This window comes from Typopeltis vanoorti, chromosome 26 (assembly GCF_054136105.1).
Source record: "Typopeltis vanoorti isolate ZY-2024b chromosome 26, IOZ_Tvanoo_1.0, whole genome shotgun sequence".
Classification (NCBI taxonomy): domain Eukaryota; kingdom Metazoa; phylum Arthropoda; class Arachnida; order Uropygi; family Thelyphonidae; genus Typopeltis; species Typopeltis vanoorti.
Window position 1 is genome coordinate 3,982,497 of NC_143574.1, and position 20,569 is coordinate 4,003,065.

A 20,569-nucleotide genomic window follows, 5' to 3' on the forward strand; every position below is an offset into this window, starting at 1 on the left:
TGGATATTGTACAATCAGTCATTTTAAAACATAATTTTTATCATTTCAAAACGTAATTGCTTTAAAATCATAAAGATAATGATTGGTTGATATTCACTAATTTTAATTTACAGGTAAAGTAAGAGCCAAGTGTGCATATTATGGTGGTCCAGGTCATTTAACTTTTGAAATTGATGATATAATATATGTTACGAGGAAAGTCAACAATGCTTGGTATCATGTAAGCCTTGATTTTAACTCCTTTTAATCTAGAGTAATATTTTTATTATTTTAATGAAGATTTTTTCAGTTATAGTAATTCTCTTTGAATGCTGCCTTCATTATACTAAAGATGACCAATTATTTTTTGTCATAATAATGTTTAATAATGAAAAATAATCATCTTACATAATAATACTTCAACTTTTTGCATTTTAAAGGGACAGTTAAAAAGGACAGGTGAAGAAGGTCGTTTTCCAGCTGACCATGTTGAACCTTCATCGGTATGTATTCTTATAATTATTTATTAAAGGCATTAGTATGATTTATATTTTTGAAAATTTAAGTGCAAAACTTCTAAATGCATATTATTGTGAATTGGAATGTTTAAGTCTCACTACTTAGATACCACCAAGAGAGCCAAAAAGAAGATAAAATAGTTATTTTCATTACATAAAGGAGGCCCTAGACAGCGATAACACATTATAGACCAGTTAGTAATTCAGCATTTGGAAGAGTTGATCATGCACAGAATTCAGGAATGGGTATAGGAATATGATATGGTAGCATGTCTTGTCTTCTTAATTTACTCACTTTCTGCAATAAATTGAGCAGAAAGATCACAGATTATAATGTCAAGTTTTCCCAGAACAAAAATAAAAAATATAATGCAAGCAGTTGAAAAACTAAAAAGCAAAGCAAAAGAAGTTATAATTCTGGTAGGTACCAGTGATCTAAATAGTGATAAATTCAGTATCAGAGAGGATATGAAAAGGTTGTCGAAAGAAGTGAGAGTGAAGAGTGAGAAACAAAAATCATTAGTATATTACCTACAAATGAACGATGGAAATGAATTATGATGAAGGGATATAATGGCAAATGATTCAATGCACAGACTTTGTGGAAGGAATAAACCCTTTTGGTATCCAGCTTCTGTGTGGGTTGTGAGGGCCCAGGACCTGGTGACAGCAGCTTCTGCCAGGTCTTAAACCAGCATATTCATTGGGTAAGATGGTTTCTATTTTTAGAGAAATCTTAGAAAGGATAATCCTTTCAAAAAAGTTTGTGAGGAGTACAGGGCAATGCTATAGGCCAATAATTAGGATTAACAGTTGACGGGTTTGGTAAGGATTTAATTCATACCAAAGTTTTGGGAGTCATTCGTCATTTATTATTGAGGAGATAGCCAAGTTTTTGCTCTTAGCCAAGGCAAGTTAAGAAAATCTGGAAGGATGCCATCAATGCCAGGGACTTTACCTGTTTTATTTGAGGGCTGTATCAATTTCATCTACAGTTACTACAGTAGATGTAGGACATGATGTGAAAACCTTTTTTTGTAAAGACAATGGATCTCTTTTTTGGTCTCTGTGGGAATTTTGGATTTAGCTTTTTTGTGCTAAGATTTTTGCATTATTTTTGCAATACAGTTTGGATTTACTTTTTCCTATAGTTCTCTTTGGAGTGTTTGTGCGTCCCAGAACAGGAAAATACTTTTGTTGCATAGACAGTAGGATTAAAAATGATTATGGAAGGTTGATTGTGGTATATTGGCAACTACTGCTAAAGATATTATTATTTCGGTGGATTGTTATGCTGATGAGAGTGATTTCATTCACATTTTACACATTGGTGGGATAGGAGAGACTTGAAGTGAGTGAACAATATATATGAAATATTTATTTGACATTAATAAGACAGCAAGACTGGATGGTCTCAAAAGAATTGAAAGAGGATAAAATAATGCCACTTATGAGTGCAAGCAATTACCAGACAAAAGATGCTTAAATTATAAGCTGCTTTGTGATACCGGAATGGTAGTTGGAGATGCCAGAGAAAGAGATAGAGGATTAGTTTGGATTAGGATTTAAAATTGAGTTGATGGTGCAGTATCCTTTGAGAACCATCATGTGTTTGTCAGTTGGAGGTAATGTTTTTGCAGTTTTACATATTCCAGAAAGTGGCGAGATTTTTTTTTCGTTAACTCATTGGGAGAGCATCACTATTTGGCTGCCAAACGGTGATGCTCTCCCAATGAAGTGAAAAATTTATGTTTGGTTTCTAGAATAGAATTTCTGGATTAGTGGTTAATGTATTAGAGAAGTTAGTAAAATACAGAATTCAATACTGGATGCATAGAAATATACTATATAGAGAACAACATGGTTTTGTGAAGCTATGTCTTGCGTTAGTCATTTGCTTACTTTTTAAAATAAAGTGACACTTGAATTGAATAAAAAAAAAATGGCTATTCAGTAATGGTGTGTGACATTTGCAAAGTCATTCGGCAGAATTCCACATGGAACTCTGTTGCATAAATTGGAGCAAATGAGAATGGAAAGAGGGGTGCCAGATGGACATATCATCGAGTAATTGGTGGCTATCTGGGCTCAAGTGGAGGTGGCATGATTTTCCCGTATTGTTCAACAGGATTCCACATAGAACTCTGTTGCATAAATTGGAGCAAATGGGGATGGATAAGGTTTGGTAAGAGTGTGACTGTACATCTATCAGCAAGTGGTGTGTGAGGGGAGTTGAGTACAGAAGGCAAGCAACTAGTAGTATACTGCAGGAGTCAGATATGGTTCCCTGCTGTTTAATTTGTACATCATTGATATAGGAAATGATTTAGGAGAAATATTAAATTGCTTGCTGATGATGAAAGAAGGAAAAGCAATAGTTGATGACAATATAGACTTCTTTCAGGATGACTTAGAGTTGGCATTGTGGATAAAGTTGAATGGTTGTTGGTCTAATGTTGCTCAGTATAAGGTTAGACACTTTGGGATAAAGAGATCACAGTCGTGCATTATATTGATGTTACTGAACTGCAAGAAATTGATGCCAGGATTTTGGGAATGATTGTGGACAGAGAGTTGTTTAGAGGACCAAGGTGGCCAAAACAGCACATCAGATTATGTGGTTGTTGAAGACAATTAGGGATAGGGAGGTTACTATTACTTTCAATAAGGCCACATCTGGACTATACTGCATGCAGATCTGGTTGCTTGGATTCCATGTGGATGAAGATTATTTCGAGGCACGCAACCAAGATTGTGGCATTTGGAGTGGATTGAGGTTTCAAAAACTAACTGATTAACCACTCAACCGGCCATACAGATCAAATATATCAAAAATATATGTTTCATATCCATATCATTTTTTCTATAATATCCAAAGATTATATTGAATTCAATGGACACTTCACATCCATGTAATTATGGGTGCAGAGCTGATCAGTTATTAAAAAGATTTTATACGATTAACGCCAAAGACATTTTTAATACATGACTGAAGGGAGGAGGGAGAGAGAGTGAACAAGGGATCATCACGAAAGTTGTGTAAGAGTGTGGGTAGCAAGGACGTTAAGACCCAGGCTGACTTCTGTGTGAACAGAAGTTAGAGCAGGTCTTTGACTACACAATATGCCTGAGAAATGAACATCATAATAATAATAATAAATTAATTCTTATCCCTAATTTGGCACCAAATGTACTACAGGTTTCCAGTCCGTTGTATGTAGAATTAAGAAAAAGTGGTGTGTGTATATATATATATATATATATATATATCTAGACTTCATGATGTAGTTTATTTAAATTTCACGATAGGTTATTTAAATTGTGAGTTGAGGGAGTTGGATAGAAGATTGAATATCTGCTAGGGATTAGTAAGTTGTTTGTAGCAAGAAGAGGGCATTGATGTACAGTATATATTTATTACTTTGCAAGTAGGCATTGCAAGGTGTATTCATTGTTTGCAAAATTGAGGAGACATAATGAAAGGCCTAAGTGTTGGTGATTATCATAGTAGTTCTCCATGGTATGAATAACACCAGAGGAATAAAATAAATGTATTAGTTATTAAATTACTATTATTTTGCTGAATTTTTAACTTGAGCACAAACATATACCTTTTACAGAACACAGAATGCTGAACCAGGAAGTTGTGGAAATAGGCCAAACAATTTGAATTGTAACTGTAAAAGGAGCTAATGACATCTGGAGCCAGATAAAAGGAATACAAGCCAGACCACATGCATTGAATAAAACTGTTTTGAGTCAACCCATGATTTGCAAAAAAACTAATCAGTTTTGTTGGAATTACAGTTGAAAATTAGGCCTATGAGACTGATCTCATAGACTAATGTTATATCTCTTATGTGTGTGTGTATATTCTCTGGCTGGTGTATTGGTTTTGCAGAAGAAATAAAATTGCCATTTGCTTCAAAGAAATGAAGAGAAAAATGTTTGGTGCTAAACTGACTGACACAGCACACATATCTCATCTTGGAAGGTTTGTTAATATGCAATAAAATGAACGTGTATTCTAAAATTAGTATTATCAGTCCTGATAGAGCCACATATTCATTGCTCATTGGCCATCTCCATGAAACATCTATGTATACAACTTCTGGAAATGCTCTTTTTGTTTGAGAAGACACTTTTCTTTGAAACTTTGAAGCTACTTAGCTTATTCCCTAAGTCAATGTGAATTGTTGGCCAAGTATTTAGCATATTCATTCTCCAGACAAACAAACTGTGTTTTTAAATCCCACTATGGGAATAGATGTCGGTGAATATCTTTAGGTGGTATTTAAATTTCATTATTGGTGTATGAGATCACCACCCTGTTTATTGGATGCATGAAGTAGCTTGAAAAAGTTCCATGTTTATTCTCTAGAGCAGGATTTATGGATGATCTTAGCTGTAACTTTTCTAATTCTAATGTATATACTATAGGCTTGCAGTCTTTCATGGGAAGATCCAGCTTAGAAAAAAAAAAGCTTGGTTCATTCATGGCTTGAGATATGTGGGAATATTTAAAGAGGATAACTATTCTCAACATCATTTCTCAACTAAACTATAACAATTAATACAGAAAGCATACATGGACACTGCAGACACTATTTTTCAAAATAGTATTCCTCTTTAGCAGCAAAGAGGTATTATGCAAATACATGAAGTGATGACAAATAGTATTTTGGATCATTTAGTATTTTGTAAATATATAAAATAGTATTTTGGAAAATTTTACAAATGTTATTTGTAAAATTTGACAGTGATTGTTTTTCATTGCTGAGTTTAGATTTGTGTAATAAAAGAAAACATACATAATGAAATGCTATGTATATTATTGCATTTTTATTGCAGTATTCTTAAACTATTCACAATGAGTGAATAATTCTATATTGATAAGTTCTTATATATATATAAACACAATTATTTGAAATTTGATAACAATAAAAATTAATAATCTTATATTTCAGAAACGTGTTTCATATGAGGATCCAATGCTGTCTAGGCCAGATTCAGTAAAAAATTTGTCAAATTCTCATGATGGCTATGTGAACTTGAATTTAGAAGAACATGCTTGGTGAGTTTCTTACTGGTAATTGTGAATTTTTCATGTTCATTGAACTGAATTTTTTTTTTAATAATAAATTGCTGTTTTTCATTTTTAATTTGAATATATATGTGAAAACTATATCAGACATCCTGCTCTAGAGATCAAACATGGAGCATTTTCAAGCCCCTTCAGAACTCCCATGAGCAGGGTATCTCCCACCTAGGAAATTTACAAACATCGGTGTCCATAAATTAAAGATGCCAAGAAATTATATTCTTGATTTAATCCTTTATCCAAGTGTAAGCAAACAAAGTTTGTGCGCAAAGTAATCTACGACTGGGCAACCTGCATATAGAGGCTAATCACTTCATATCGCTTGCCTTAGTATCCCATAATGCAAAACACATCCTTACGGACATGTATAATGCTATGCATTATGGGAAGGGTCACTACCCAGACTGGTTTCGACCTTGATTGAGGTCTCATCAGTGGAAGCCAGACCCAGAAGTAATAGCAAGGTTGAAGTAATGCCAAAGTCATATTTGATGAGACCTGAATAAAGGTCAAAACTGTTCTGGATACTGATCCTTCCCATAATGCATAGCATTATACATGTCCCTAAGAATATGTGCTTTGCTTTGTGAATACTAAGGCAAGTGATGTGGAGTCATTAGCTTCTGTATACAAGTTGCCCAGTGGTGAAGTAACTTCACATGCAAACTTTTTTTTGCTTACTCTTGGATAAAGGATTAAACCAAGAATATAATTTCGTGGCATCTTTAATTTATAGTATAACTAAGTGGGAAAACTTTCAACATCAGTGCTCATAGCAGTATTCAAATTAGATATCCTCCTACTTTCCAACCAAAGGCAGTAAGTTTGAATCGTGCTATGGGCATGAATGTTTGTATTATTTAATGTGAAGGTAGACTGTTAGATTACAGAATAAAGCAGAAACACAGTACTTGGTATGCCAAGCCATTAGAAAACGTTACTGGATCCAGAGGAAGAATTAAAAGTAGCTTATTTAGAAAAGGGGATTAGCTCAAAGGGTAAAATATAATAGTTCATGATGATTTCTCATATTTCTGAAAAATGTAGACTATCATTCCTATTAAGGTTCAGTTAGTATAAAATTGCAGCACATTTTTTTTAAATGGTCTGCATATATGAAGTTAATATAGAACATAACTTAGGTCTTTTCCCATTGTATCCTGCTGGGTGTGTTAGTTTCATGCTCAGCAAATCCAAAGTTATTCACCAATAGGAACCAGATATAATCCTTTCTGTTTGTCAAAATAATAAAGATTGCAAAAACATGCATTGCATAAACTTCTGAGTGAGAAGGGAAGCAGCTTATCATTGACTGTGAGTAAAAAACTCAAGGTTTGGTTGAAAGGCTTATAGGAAGTTTACAGTTAAAATTTTCTGAGAACTTTGCTGACTCATTCAGAGTCCTTCCCACCAACACCTGCAGAGAATAATATCCGTTACACTATATCAAGAGATTTTTGAATGAGCCACCAGAATTCTCAGAAAAATTCAGCTATAAACTTTGTATATGTCCATCAACAAAACTTAAACTTTTCACCTACAATTAAAGATAAGCTGGCTACCCTCTCACTTAGGAATTTATGAAATCTATGTTTTTTATTTTTGGACAAACAGAATGTTTGCTCAGATAAGAATCTGTAAACATAAGCAGTGTATTCATGTCATGAGTCTTGACTTGTTGAGCATGGAATTAACACTGTATATGCAGGATTTAAAAAAAAAAAAAAAAGGGAAAAAAAGATGGTTTTGCATCATAATACTTTATAATTCAAACATTCATATGGATGCAATGTTTCATTTAATGTATGCTTCATATCCATATTATTTCAATAGTATCCATCTAATTATTGATGTGCACACACGACAAGGCCATTAGGGGGGGGGGTATGGGTTTTAAAAAGAAAGAAAAAGTGAAGCATTACTATACCAATTTGAATCTTAATGGGAATTATAGTGTACATTTCTGAAAAATATGAGAACTTTCTCAAATTGTAGACATAACTCTTTGCCTTTTTATTGCATTACTAGTACAATAATAATATTTCCTTACTCTTATTATTATATTAATTTATGTATATGTACTTGATATTATTATTTATTTTATTATGAAGTCGTCAAACTGCGCCTTTATATTCTCTTGCCTATCAGTCGTATTTACAGAGTTTGTAGATGTTGCTTGAGCTAGTTCAATCTCTCTTAATCCTCTCTGGCTACAATTTAACTCCTTCCCTCTCAAAGTCGTAAGTATGCTATTTTTCACCTGCACGTAGTCAAGACTCGGAAAGTGTTTCAGCTGGAACCAATTCCTTTGTCTATCTTGCTGACTCTCTCTTGCACAATCTTTAAAAATTTATTTGTTTTTCGACTACACCATTAAAGATCACATAGAGGAAATGTATGTCTTTCTCATACATGCAAAAGAAATATCCAGCTCAACACAGAAGTGCCTCTAAAGTTTAATCCTAATTCAAGCAACGTTTAAACAGTCAGTCGTGGTTATTCTATCTTCAGAACACACAGGTTCTATTTTTATGAGACAGGGCATTGGTAAGGCAAAATCAGGCAAGCTGTTAACAAACAAAACAGTTTATTCATTCTAAGTCAAGGCAATTACAAAGATTAAATCTACAAACATCAGAATATCTGTTTCTGATTAACTCAGCTAAATAACATTGGAGACAAAGAAAAGCACGTGTTTGGTTCTCCATATCGATTAGATTAGCATTTCACTCTTAAGCTTAATTACAAGGACAATATATATATATATATTCACAACAATCAGACACGTGAATAGACCTTTTACACATTCTAACTTGATTTAACTAGGCAACAAAAAACGAAATTAGGCATAAATAAACTTTACAATCAATTTCCTTTTCATCACATGACGTTAGCAAACTTCTCTGAACTCTGTAAACAATTAATTATAAGAGTGGCTTTCCTACTTCACAAAAATGTTCTTTACGCTAACTAACTATAAGCAAAAAAATTGAGTTAAACGTTAATTCAATTACAAGTACTTTGTATAATTAGCTATTTCCAAGTAAAATCAGTATAGAAAAATTTTGTTCTAATTTTTCTTCATACCAGATTTTACACTAGTGTTACTTATTCCATCTCTGGATCCTAATAGTTGTGCTGTCTGTTAGCTTGACATCCAGTATTTTATTGCTTTGTTCTGTATTCCAAACTAATAGGCTGTTTTCATACAAATGATACGTATAGTAAATATTCATGAAAAATTTGTGTAATCTAGTTACTTTGGCTGAGCAGTTTGCATATCTTCTCTCCAACCAATAGGTTATATGTATTTGAATACCACCTTGAGCATGGATAGTTTGTTAATATCTTCAAATGATAGTTGAATTTCATCATCTGGTGTGAGATTACCATCCTGCTTATTAGATGCCTGAATAGTTTGAAAAAGTTCCATGTTTAGTCTCTAGAGCAGGATTTCAGATTAACTAACCCTTAGCTCACCCACACTACTAATAAATGTACTGTAAGCTAACAATCTTTTCTGGGTGGGATTTATATTTAAACTCTCTCTCTCTCTCTGTGTGTGTGTGTGTGTGTCTGACCACGACATGTGTGAGAACCTTGGCTGGCACAGTGCCAAGAAGAGTCAATTCATGTTGAAGGAGACAAAGGAATAAAGTGATATACGAATTCATCACCAGCTCATGAAATCACATACTTTATACGTAAAATTTTCCAACTGTTGCACAAACAAAATAGTTAGCACTTTGAAAACTAGAATTTTCATAAAAGAAAAGATAATTTTCTGATGTGTAATGATAAACACCCATCCCACGAAACGCATTGATTACCCTATTATTGCAATGGATTCGCCTTTTTCTGCCATGCACAGAAGTGTCAAGGGGGTCTTGCATCTGTGGTCAGACAGTATATATATTAATCACCCATGTGTTCATATGAATGAAATGTCAGCCATTATTATGCTTCATATTCATGTTTTGATTGATGTGAAAACACATTATTGCTGGAAGGTAGACTAATTCTATTAGCTGAAGTGGATGAAAAACACAAAATGCCTTAGGATTTTTCAAGAATCAAAACATGAACTACGTCTTGCCTTTTATCACATAAAAGTGTTGTCTGTTAATTCCTTAATTGTGATTTTAGAGCCATTAATGGATTGACTGTTATGGAGCGACCTTCGAGTTCACATGACTTTTAAAGTATAGTATTTTACTTGGTATTTCCTATAAAGGAAATTATCAGCAATTGTTCTTCAGTGTTTTAATTTTTTTTTTGTACAATTTATTTTGTTTGTTTGCAAAGAGATACAAATGAATTTTACATGTGTGAAAATAAAAGCAAGTATTATTAACACCAGATTTCCATGGAGTCAAAAAACTCATCACAGGAGGTAGTTATACACAAAGCCCATCACTGTTCACTACAATATCAGGCAATGCATTAACACTGAAGAACCTCTCCATGCAAAGAACCTGCCCTTGTGCACCTGTTTACAACCTCCTTTTACAGTTTTCCCTTCTCCCATTCTATGAAAATTTCTTCCACAATAACCCAGTAACAGCACTTTACTTACTCAAATATACCCCTCTCTTCTTCCAATTTACAAGGCTTTGTAAACTACATTCCCCCAATCTTTCTTCATATTCCACATTCCAAACACCACCTTATTCTGTCTTGTCTGGTCTGTTTTCAATATATATCCTCATCACCATGAAAACCAAGGGACCAATCTGTGCCCAATAATCCATATGTGGTCTAATCAATGTTTATACAATGGAACCAGAACCACTTTATTTCTGCATGTTAAAGGTCCTTCGCATCATTACCATAATCTGATGTAATGACTTCACAACTTGCACAATGTGACATCTGAAGTTTAGATCCTTGTACACTACCACTCCAAGGTCTCTTGTCTCCTCAACTTTCGAAATTTCCCCACCAAGCGTATACTTTGCATTCTGTTGTTGTCTAACAAATTTTGCAGCACTGAACTGATAGTTCCATACTATTTCCTACTCATACAATCTATTCAAATCTTCCTCTAAGGCCACAACACATATGCTTGATTCCTCATCACTCTCCTCAGTTTTGTATCATCTGCAAACAATTGTATATCACCAGGTAAATTCATCCCAATATCATTAATATACAAATTAAATAACAATGGTCTGCAAACAGACCCATGTGACACACTGCATTTGAGAGCCAGTTGCCTATCCAACTGGCAACTGGCTCTCAAATGCAGTGTGCCAGTTGCCTATCCATAACTATACATAATAAATAACGGAAAAACTCACGTAGAAATATTATTTAATGGTATAATTTTCGCCTGTGTGTCACAGGCATCTTCAGTACAATTAGGCACAAAAATTAAACACTAACTGACAATTCCAAAAAGTGCCACCTAAGTAGCTGGTGTAAGATAACTAAAAAGGTCAATAACTTTCCTAAAAAAAAAAAAAAAAAAAAAAAAAAAAAAAAAAAAAAAAAAATTAATACAATAAAAAGTTAGGAAAGATTAGCTGATTTGTAAAGTACTATCTCCCATAAAGGGGATAGACGTAAGCCGTCGGATCTGTTTAAGTTAGGAGAATGAAGTAGAGTTTCACATGCTTCTTTATAAAGGCGTTCCATGAGAAACTGACTTTTGTGAAGAACTCTTGTCTTTCTCCAATGAACTCTGTGTCTAGTGAAGATGGCATGTTCTGCAAGTCCAGACTTTTCAGGTTTAAAGTATTCAATATAAGATTGGTGTTCTTCTAGCCGAATGGAGGCAGATCTTCCAGTTTGTCCGAAATAACATAATCCACAAGAGCACGGAATCTGGTAGACACCTGGATGATTAAGATGTGGAAGCTTGTCCTTTGGAGAAGCGAGAAAGGTGGAGATTTTTCTCGGTCGAAAGGCAACAAAAATATTCAGTGGTTTTAAAATTTTTGCTATACGTTCACTGATGCCTTGTATATAAGGGATGGTAATGCGCGTTATTTCCTCTGTGTTTGAAGAGGGAGACATATTAAATCTACTCAAAGTTCTTTTAATGAAGCAATTCTTATAGCCATTAGATAGAAAGGAAGAAGTTATATATCGTATTTCTTTCTGTAAAAGATCGTCTGTATAACAAAAGGAGTGGGCCCGATGAACCAGTGTTTTAATAGTTCCTGCCTTTTGACTGGGATGGTGATGAGATTCCGCATGGATATAATGGCCTGTATGAGTCTTCTTTCTATAAACTGAGAAATGTAGGTTACCATCTGGTTGGCGAAGAATTAGAAGATCTAAAAAGGCTAACTGCTTATTTGATTCTACTTCTAGGGTAAACTTGATCCTAGGATGAAATACGTTTAACTTATTGAGAAATTGTTGAAGTTCATCAGAAGAGCCATTCCATACAGCAAAAATGTCATCGACATATCTGAACCAATGAGTAGGTCTGGGAGAAATATTGTCAAAGATACGTTGTTCAAAATGTTCCATAAAGAAATTGGAGATAGCAGGAGAGAGAGGATTACCCATTGCTGTTCCTTCAATTTGTTGATACAACTTATTTTTAAAAGAAACTTATTTTTTCTGATTCTGATACCATTAAATAATATTTCTACGTGAGTTTTTCCGTTATTTATTATGTATAGTTATGTCTACTCACGGTTTACCTTTTAAAACTTATTGCTAGACTTCACAGAGAGTCTATTTCCAGACAATCTGCTAGATACGGCAAAGTATTGATAAAGAAGGCCAAATGCATTAACAGATTAATATTCCTTAAACGATGTAAGATGGCCCAGGTTATTCCAACCTGTTGTAAAATAAAAGAAATTTTTAGGTCCCCAAAAGCTCATCGGATCTACTTCAAAGCTAGTAAGTCTCTTTTAAATATTCAGCTACACGAAGCTAAAAAATCTCTTGCCATCTTAAATAGAGAAATTATGGATATAAAAATTGCTCTGGAATCTATTTTAACTGTTGAAACTTTTACTACTGTAATGCGCATATCTTCGAGTTCTTACTTAAAGGTTTTCAATGATTCTCGTGACAAGCTGAAACGCAAATTTGAATCACTAGTCAGCTTACCTAGATCCAGTAATAATACTATTGATATAGATAAAGTAGTCATAAATGTTTCCGGACGTCCACTAACAGACTGTGAACGTTTTGTTTTATCAAAAGGATATGATTTTGCTGTTACGCCGAATAAGGTGCCTATTATGGATTTTTTTCATAACATAGACAGGGGTATTCGATCCTTATCCCAAAAAACAGCCAACAGATTACGTTTTGAATGTGCACAAATTCTTTTTCATGCCAAGCCTCCTCGTCCTAATCTTTCTTACTCTGAATTTAAAGCATTGAAATCACTGAAGAATAACAATAATTTAATAATTACGAAAGCTGATAAGGGGAAGGCTGTAGTGATTCAAGATAGGAAGGAATATGAGAGAAAAATGTCTCTTTTACTTCGCGACTATTCAACTTATAGGCCTCTTACATCGGATCCTACCCGGAGTCAATTGAAGAGACTTAATTCTCTTATAGATAATGTATCTACATGGAATGAAGATCAAAAGAAAAAACTTAAAACCTTCTTCGGTCGTCCACCTAGATTGTATGGTCTTCCAAAAGTTCATAAACCAGGCATTCCGTTAAGACCAGTCGTAGATTGTATAGGTTGCCCAACTTACAAAATCTCAAAATTTTTATCTAATTTACTCTCCTCTTCAACTAGAAGAACTGATACTTATATAAAAAATACTTTGGATTTCAAAAATAAAATTTCAGATCTTCATTTGGACGTTTCTGATATCATGATCAGTTTAGATGTTGTTTCTTTATTTACAAATGTGCCTCTTTCGGAAAGTATTGAATTACTACAACAGGAATTTCCTTCAGACATTGTAAACTTATTTGATTTTGTAATAAATTCTGGTTATTTTTCTTTTAAAAATAAGTTGTATCAACAAATTGAAGGAACAGCAATGGGTAATCCTCTCTCTCCTGCTATCTCCAATTTCTTTATGGAACATTTTGAACAACGTATCTTTGACAATATTTCTCCCAGACCTACTCATTGGTTCAGATATGTCGATGACATTTTTGCTGTATGGAATGGCTCTTCTGATGAACTTCAACAATTTCTCAATAAGTTAAACGTATTTCATCCTAGGATCAAGTTTACCCTAGAAGTAGAATCAAATAAGCAGTTAGCCTTTTTAGATCTTCTAATTCTTCGCCAACCAGATGGTAACCTACATTTCTCAGTTTATAGAAAGAAGACTCATACAGGCCATTATATCCATGCGGAATCTCATCACCATCCCAGTCAAAAGGCAGGAACTATTAAAACACTGGTTCATCGGGCCCACTCCTTTTGTTATACAGACGATCTTTTACAGAAAGAAATACGATATATAACTTCTTCCTTTCTATCTAATGGCTATAAGAATTGCTTCATTAAAAGAACTTTGAGTAGATTTAATATGTCTCCCTCTTCAAACACAGAGGAAATAACGCGCATTACCATCCCTTATATACAAGGCATCAGTGAACGTATAGCAAAAATTTTAAAACCACTGAATATTTTTGTTGCCTTTCGACCGTTTAGAAAAATCTCCACCTTTCTCGCTTCTCCAAAGGACAAGCTTCCACATCTTAATCATCCAGGTGTCTACCAGATTCCGTGCTCTTGTGGATTATGTTATTTCGGACAAACTGGAAGATCTGCCTCCATTCGGCTAGAAGAACACCAATCTTATATTGAATACTTTAAACCTGAAAAGTCTGGACTTGCAGAACATGCCATCTTCACTAGACACAGAGTTCATTGGAGAAAGACAAGAGTTCTTCACAAAAGTCAGTTTCTCATGGAACGCCTTTATAAAGAAGCATGTGAAACTCTACTTCATTCTCCTAACTTAAACAGATCCGACGGCTTACGTCTATCCCCTTTATGGGAGATAGTACTTTACAAATCAGCTAATCTTTCCTAACTTTTTATTGTATTAATTTTTTTTTTTTTTTTTTTTTTTTTTTTAGGAAAGTTATTGACCTTTTTAGTTATCTTACACCAGCTACTTAGGTGGCGCTTTTTGGAATTGTCAGTTAGTGTTTAATTTTTGTGCCTAATTGTACTGAAGATGCCTGTGACACACAGGCGAAAATTATACCATTAAATAATATTTCTACGTGAGTTTTTCCGTTATTTATTATGTATAGTTATGTCTACTCATGGTTTACCTCTTTTAAAACTAGTTGCCTATCCAACTTGCTGATCTATCATCTAATTCCATCTGCTCCAGTTTAGTTACTAACTCGTGGTGTGGCAATCTATGAAAAGCCTTTACAAAATATAAGTATACCACTGTATATGCACCTTCCTTGTCCAGTAAATTTGTCACCTTATTATAGACAAATCTCTCCACCCATTCTTGGCAATTCTCATAGTAGGGTATGTAAGTTCTGTTTGCTACAAACTTGGTATTGCTAAGTCTACCTACTCACTAATGAGACCTCAATAAAGGTTGAAACCGGTCTGGGTAGTGACCTCTCATAATGTAGAACAGTAATACAGCTCCTAGGAGCTGTGTTTCACATTATAGGTAAATACCAAGAATAGCTGGGTTTCACATTATGGGTATATACCAAGAATAGTGATTGGAGCTTGCTCCACCCTTACTATGAGTTGCCTCAGTATAGCACTACCAAATGGATCAGGTGCACTATCCAAGTATTTGCTTACGCTTGGACTTGCCGAACTTTATATAGTTTCTGTATTCGGCTGTGAAACAATATGGGATGTAATATCCCTTAACTTAAATAAGTTCATGTCGCTGAATCGAAGCCTTTGGCAATTCTCATAGTAGGGTATGTAAGTTCTGTTTGCTACAAACTTGGTATTGCTAGGTCTACCTACTCACTGATGAGACCTCAATAAAGGTTGAAACCGGTCTGGGTAATGACCTTCTTTCATAATGTAGAACAGTAATACAGCTCCTAGGTGCTGGGTTTCACATTATGGGTAAATACCAAGAATAGTGATTGGAGCTTGCTCCACCCTTACTATGAGTTGCCTCAGTGTAGCACTACCAAATGGGTCAGGTGTTGCACTATCCAAGTATTTGCTTATGCTTGGACTCGCTGAACTTTATATAGTTTCTATATTTGGCATGAAACTCTTTGAGTTTCTTATTCAGCTATGAAACAATATGGAATGTAATATACCTTAACTTAAATAAGTTCATGTCGCCGAATTGAATCCTTTGACTCTTCATATAATTAATAAACATTTATTGATTTAACAAATATGATTTGAAATTATTTTTTTCCACTATATGGATTATTATTATACTTAGTTTTAGATAACATTTGTTTGTTTTTATGAACAATGGATGTTAAAGTTCATTACTTGCTTTCCATCTGTGAGATTTTTAAAAAATAAATATATCAGTAGAACCCCAATCACTTTCACATTTAGCATAAAATTTCAATAGATGTGTTTTTGTAGAACGCTCATTTTGTTAATAATGTCCAATCTTTACCTTTGTAGATGTGATGAAAATATCTCTAAAATATATGTTATACAAATTGATTCAAAATGTATGCTTATTTTTAAGAATTTGATACATCTCCCCTCTGCTAGCTGTATGAAGAGAATTATAAATAACTACTCTTTGCTAATTTTTTTCTGGTTTTCACATGAAAATCATTAACAAGAGTATAGATCTATTACTTTATTTTACTGTCCACTGCCCTTTTTATCCATCAGTTATTCAGTGTTTACTGAAATTATTTTGAGTTTTGCAAATATATTTCATATTATATTTTCACTGTGTAAAAATCATTTATATTTAACTGGTAATTAGTTTACGGAATTAACAACGGATATAAAGTATATTAATTAAAGGTAACTTTAATGAATAACTTCTATATTTTGGCAACGTCACATTGCCATCTTCAGGAACATAAAGATATGGTATGTGCATGCAGGCACTAACACAAAGCAAATGAAGAAAGCAAGAAACTAATATTGTTCCTAAAGTCCTAATGGTGCCCTCTTGCGGGCTAATTTGGTAATCTTGGCAGTTGGGCTGAAGTTCTCATAATGTAAGTCTCCCAAATTTGGGGTAGTTTCATGCACCCAAATTTGTTGAGGTTAGGAACATTTTTTAGAGCTGCTGAAGATTCTTTGAATAATCTTTCGTATTTAAACTTGCTGCGATGAATTATTTTTGTTTTCTTCCAACGAATTTTATGGTGGGTATTTAAGGCATGGTCTGCCAGCCCAGAGCGGCTGTACTGGTGAACCCGGATGTAGTCTTGGTGTTCTGAAATCCTGATATTTGTTGTTCTGCCTGTTTGGCCAAAGTAGGACAATTTGCAGCTGCAAGATACCTGGTATACACCAGGTAGGTCTAGGGGAAGTGGTTGGTCTTTGGTAGAGCGAATAAGGGATGCCAACTTTTTATATGGTCTGTAACAGGAAGTAAGGTCATATTTTTTGAGGATATTGGTTATTTTCTCAGAGGTGCCCTGGATGTAGGGGATGGTGATAGACTTGGTGTAATCTTTATTGTGGAGGGGGGGGGGAGGGGGGGTTGTGGTTTACTGGTTTTAGTATTTTTTGGATTTTTTTGGGGTTATAGCCATTGGCTAAGAAAGTGTTGAGGATGTGGTTTAGTTCAGTAGTTAGGGCCTTGTCATCTGAGCAGATTAATTTTGCCCTGTTATATAGTGTTTTTATAATCCCATATTGTTGTGAGGGGTGGTTGGTGGGACTGCTGGTGAATGTATCTGCCAGTATGGGTGGGTTTTCTGTGAACAGAGAAAACCAAAGAGCCATCAAGCTGGCGGGTGATTAAAGTGTCTAGGAAGAGGAGGGTGTTGTTTTCCTCTTTTTCTAAGGTGAACTGGGGTGTTGGTTGTTTAAGCGTGTTAGGAAGGAATGGAGTGTGTCTGAGCCATGTGGCCAAATAGCAAACACATCATCCACATAACGAAGTCAAATAGTGGGTTTTTGTGGGGCGGAGTTTATGGCTTTCTCTTCAAATGTCTCCATAAAGAAATTGGCCAAGGGTGGGGAAAGTGGTGAACCCATGGCTGTCCCCTCTATCTGTTTGTAAAACTTTCCTTGCAAAACAAAATAGCCTGAGTTCATTGTGAACTGAAATAGGGCTGAGATATCGGGAGGAAACTTGGCTTGGATGAGCTCTAGGGTTTCTTTGAGTGGGATATTAGTGAATAGGGAGGAGACGTCAAAACTGACCATTATGTCAGCGTGTTGGAGTGTGAGGTTTTCTATACTGGCTTTAAAGTGGGCTGAGTGTTTTATGTGTGATGGTGTGTTGCCAGTGTAGTGTGTGAGCGTTTTGGCTAAATGTTTGGCTAATTTATATGTGGGGGAATCAATGCCATCCACTATGGGACACAATGGCACATTTTGTTTATGTATTTTTGGGAGTCCATATAATCGGAGGGGTCTAGAGTTATAAGGTTTTAGTTTGCTGGTGACTTCCACAGGCCAAGAAGTGACCTTCTTAAGGAGTCTGTGGAGAGTTCTAATCTGAGAGCTGGTCGGATTATATTCAATGGGGAGGTAAGTAGTACAGTCTAGTACTAAAGCAGTTAGCTTACCTTTGTAGTCTTTTTGATTGAGCACCACAGTGCCGTTTCCCTTATCCGCCTTGGTGATTACTATTTTTTTGTTGTTTTTCAATTCTTGTAGGGCTGCATATTCGTTTTTGGATAAGTTGGTTTTTGGAGGTTTGGCTTTAGTGAGAACACCAACTACATCCAGTCTAACGTTGTTGGTCATATGGTTAGGCAGGTTGCGAATCCCACGTTCTATCTGGATCATGATTTCTTCGGCAGGTATTTCTTCGCCAGTTATGTCTGACCAACGTATAAGCCTTGCTACTAGAATCATTTATATTTATGCCATAAAAAGGAAAGTTTGATTTTTAGTCACCAGTATAGATATTTTTTCCATTATAATGCTGTCTATATCAGTATCCCTCATTGAATGCATCTCCTGTCTGTTTTTAATCTTTCTCTGTTTAAACAAGGTCATCATTCATCAGGTGTTTCTAGTGGATCGATCTCTATAAGCTTTTTTTTTATTTAATTTTTTTGTTTGTTTGTTATGTGACTTTGGTAGTGAGAGCGGTCGCATTGATAACTAGATGATGTCAACAACTCAAACTAGTTATGATCGGAGGTCTCTCGTCCACTCGGGCGCCCGCATCTGATCTGACAGATGTTATTGTTAACATGAATATTCTTGAACCGTTAAAGAATATTCATGTTAACAATTAGCTTGTATCTGCCAGATCAGATGCGAGCGCCTTGCTTTATCAATCATAATGGCAAATGTATTTGTTTATTTTGCAATAATAGTGTGCCTATTTCTAAAAAAAAATTACATAGAAAGACATTTCAAAACCATTAATGCCAAATGCAGTTTTAAGTTTAATTATTTAAATCAGGAGAAGTCAGAAACGCAGTGCCCGCGAGCTTAATGGTGCCTGCAGTATTGCGCCCTTCATATTAAAAAGGCAGTTGACCACTGGTATAGAGATATTTTTATTCTAGTCTTCAGAAACCTAATCCCATAAACGGGGCACCTTCCAGGGATCGAGTAAAAAAATTGTACACATTATCGTAAAATTTATTGAGATATGTGACCTTACATCCTTGACCATGGGACACTTTATCTGTCTTAAAATTTTATTATGTGTTGGTCTGTGTTCCTGTTTTTGGTTCATCTTTTTCTGATTTGTGAAAAAAATGTTTGTTACTGTTGTGAACAGTGACCAGTTCGTTTATCCTATGTCTAGTGAGTCACTGAGTGAAGTATGAATTGTAAATTTATAGTGAAACAAATTTAAACAGAAAAATACATTTTTAAAAGGTGAGTGTATGTAATTTAACCCCCGAACTGGTCACGACGTCTATAGACATCCAGATCAATCTGGATACGAAGCTCTAAAACCCATTGAATAACATGGATAAGAAGTGCAATTTGGTGTGACTATTTCATCTACATTGGCTGGAGGTTATTATTTTACTTGTTAGTTTTTTTTTTTTTCTTTTAAACTGAAATAATTTAATTTAGAATTTTGGGATTAATTAATTAGTTGATTTTTAATAAAATATGCCAGTCAATTTTTTTATATATGAAAGTGTTCTAAAAGGGGGTGCTTAAGGGTCAAAGCTGTATAACTGAGAGGAGACCTCCACATAGCCTTTAAAGGAATGCGGAGAACCGACCAGGGCTTCTGACCTAATGTCCAATCCTCACCTTCTCGTGGTGCACCCTGTTGGGTATCTACTTTGATACTGAACGAACGAGGATGGGCTGGCAATTTGGGATTTAGCCGACCAAATTGTATTCTTATTGGTTAAACCAAAATATTGAATGATGGTACAACATGACAAAATTTCATGCCGGCTGGGGCGTCGCCCGGTTAAACAAGACCCCCGTTGTTTTCGCCAGGGAACCAGGGCGAACAGCGAAAAGTCAGCTACTGGAACAAATCTGAAAACAAACCCCAACTCAACATCACCAGAGTTAAAGATCGGTACTATCAATGTAAGAAGCCTGAATGGCAAAGAAATGGAGCTAGCTGAGGAATTAGATAAGTACCAGATCGACATAATAGGGGTGACTGAAACAAAAAAGACCAAAACTGGTGAGATCTTTCTGAGCAATAAATACAAAATGTTATATTCAGGCAATAACAATCAAGGAAAAGAAGGAGTAGCCATAGTATTCAACACAAAATACGAGGCTAATCTTCTTGAATGGCAGTCAGTCTCAAGTAGAGTAATGTGGGCAAATATGAGAATGGGGAACTGGACAATGAGACTTATTTGTGCCTATGGTCCCACAGAAGGTTCTACTAAGGTAGAAGTGGAGGAATTTTTTGAGGCTTTAGAAAAAGCAACTGACACAATGAAAAAGGAAAAGTTGGTTCTT

General features: G+C 34.9%; 1 protein-coding gene across 1 annotated transcript in view; it reads left to right on the forward strand.

Moving 5' to 3' along the window:
* Vav (Vav guanine nucleotide exchange factor) overlaps positions 1 to 20,569 on the forward strand; it is a 339,372-nt gene that overhangs the window by 260,920 nt on the left and 57,883 nt on the right. Inside the window, exons 20-22 of the mRNA XM_090414835.1 lie at positions 114 to 220; positions 420 to 482; positions 5,465 to 5,571. Of these exons, the coding sequence (XP_090270961.1) occupies positions 114 to 220; positions 420 to 482; positions 5,465 to 5,571 (277 nt within the window). The remainder of the gene's footprint in view (positions 1 to 113; positions 221 to 419; positions 483 to 5,464; positions 5,572 to 20,569) is intronic.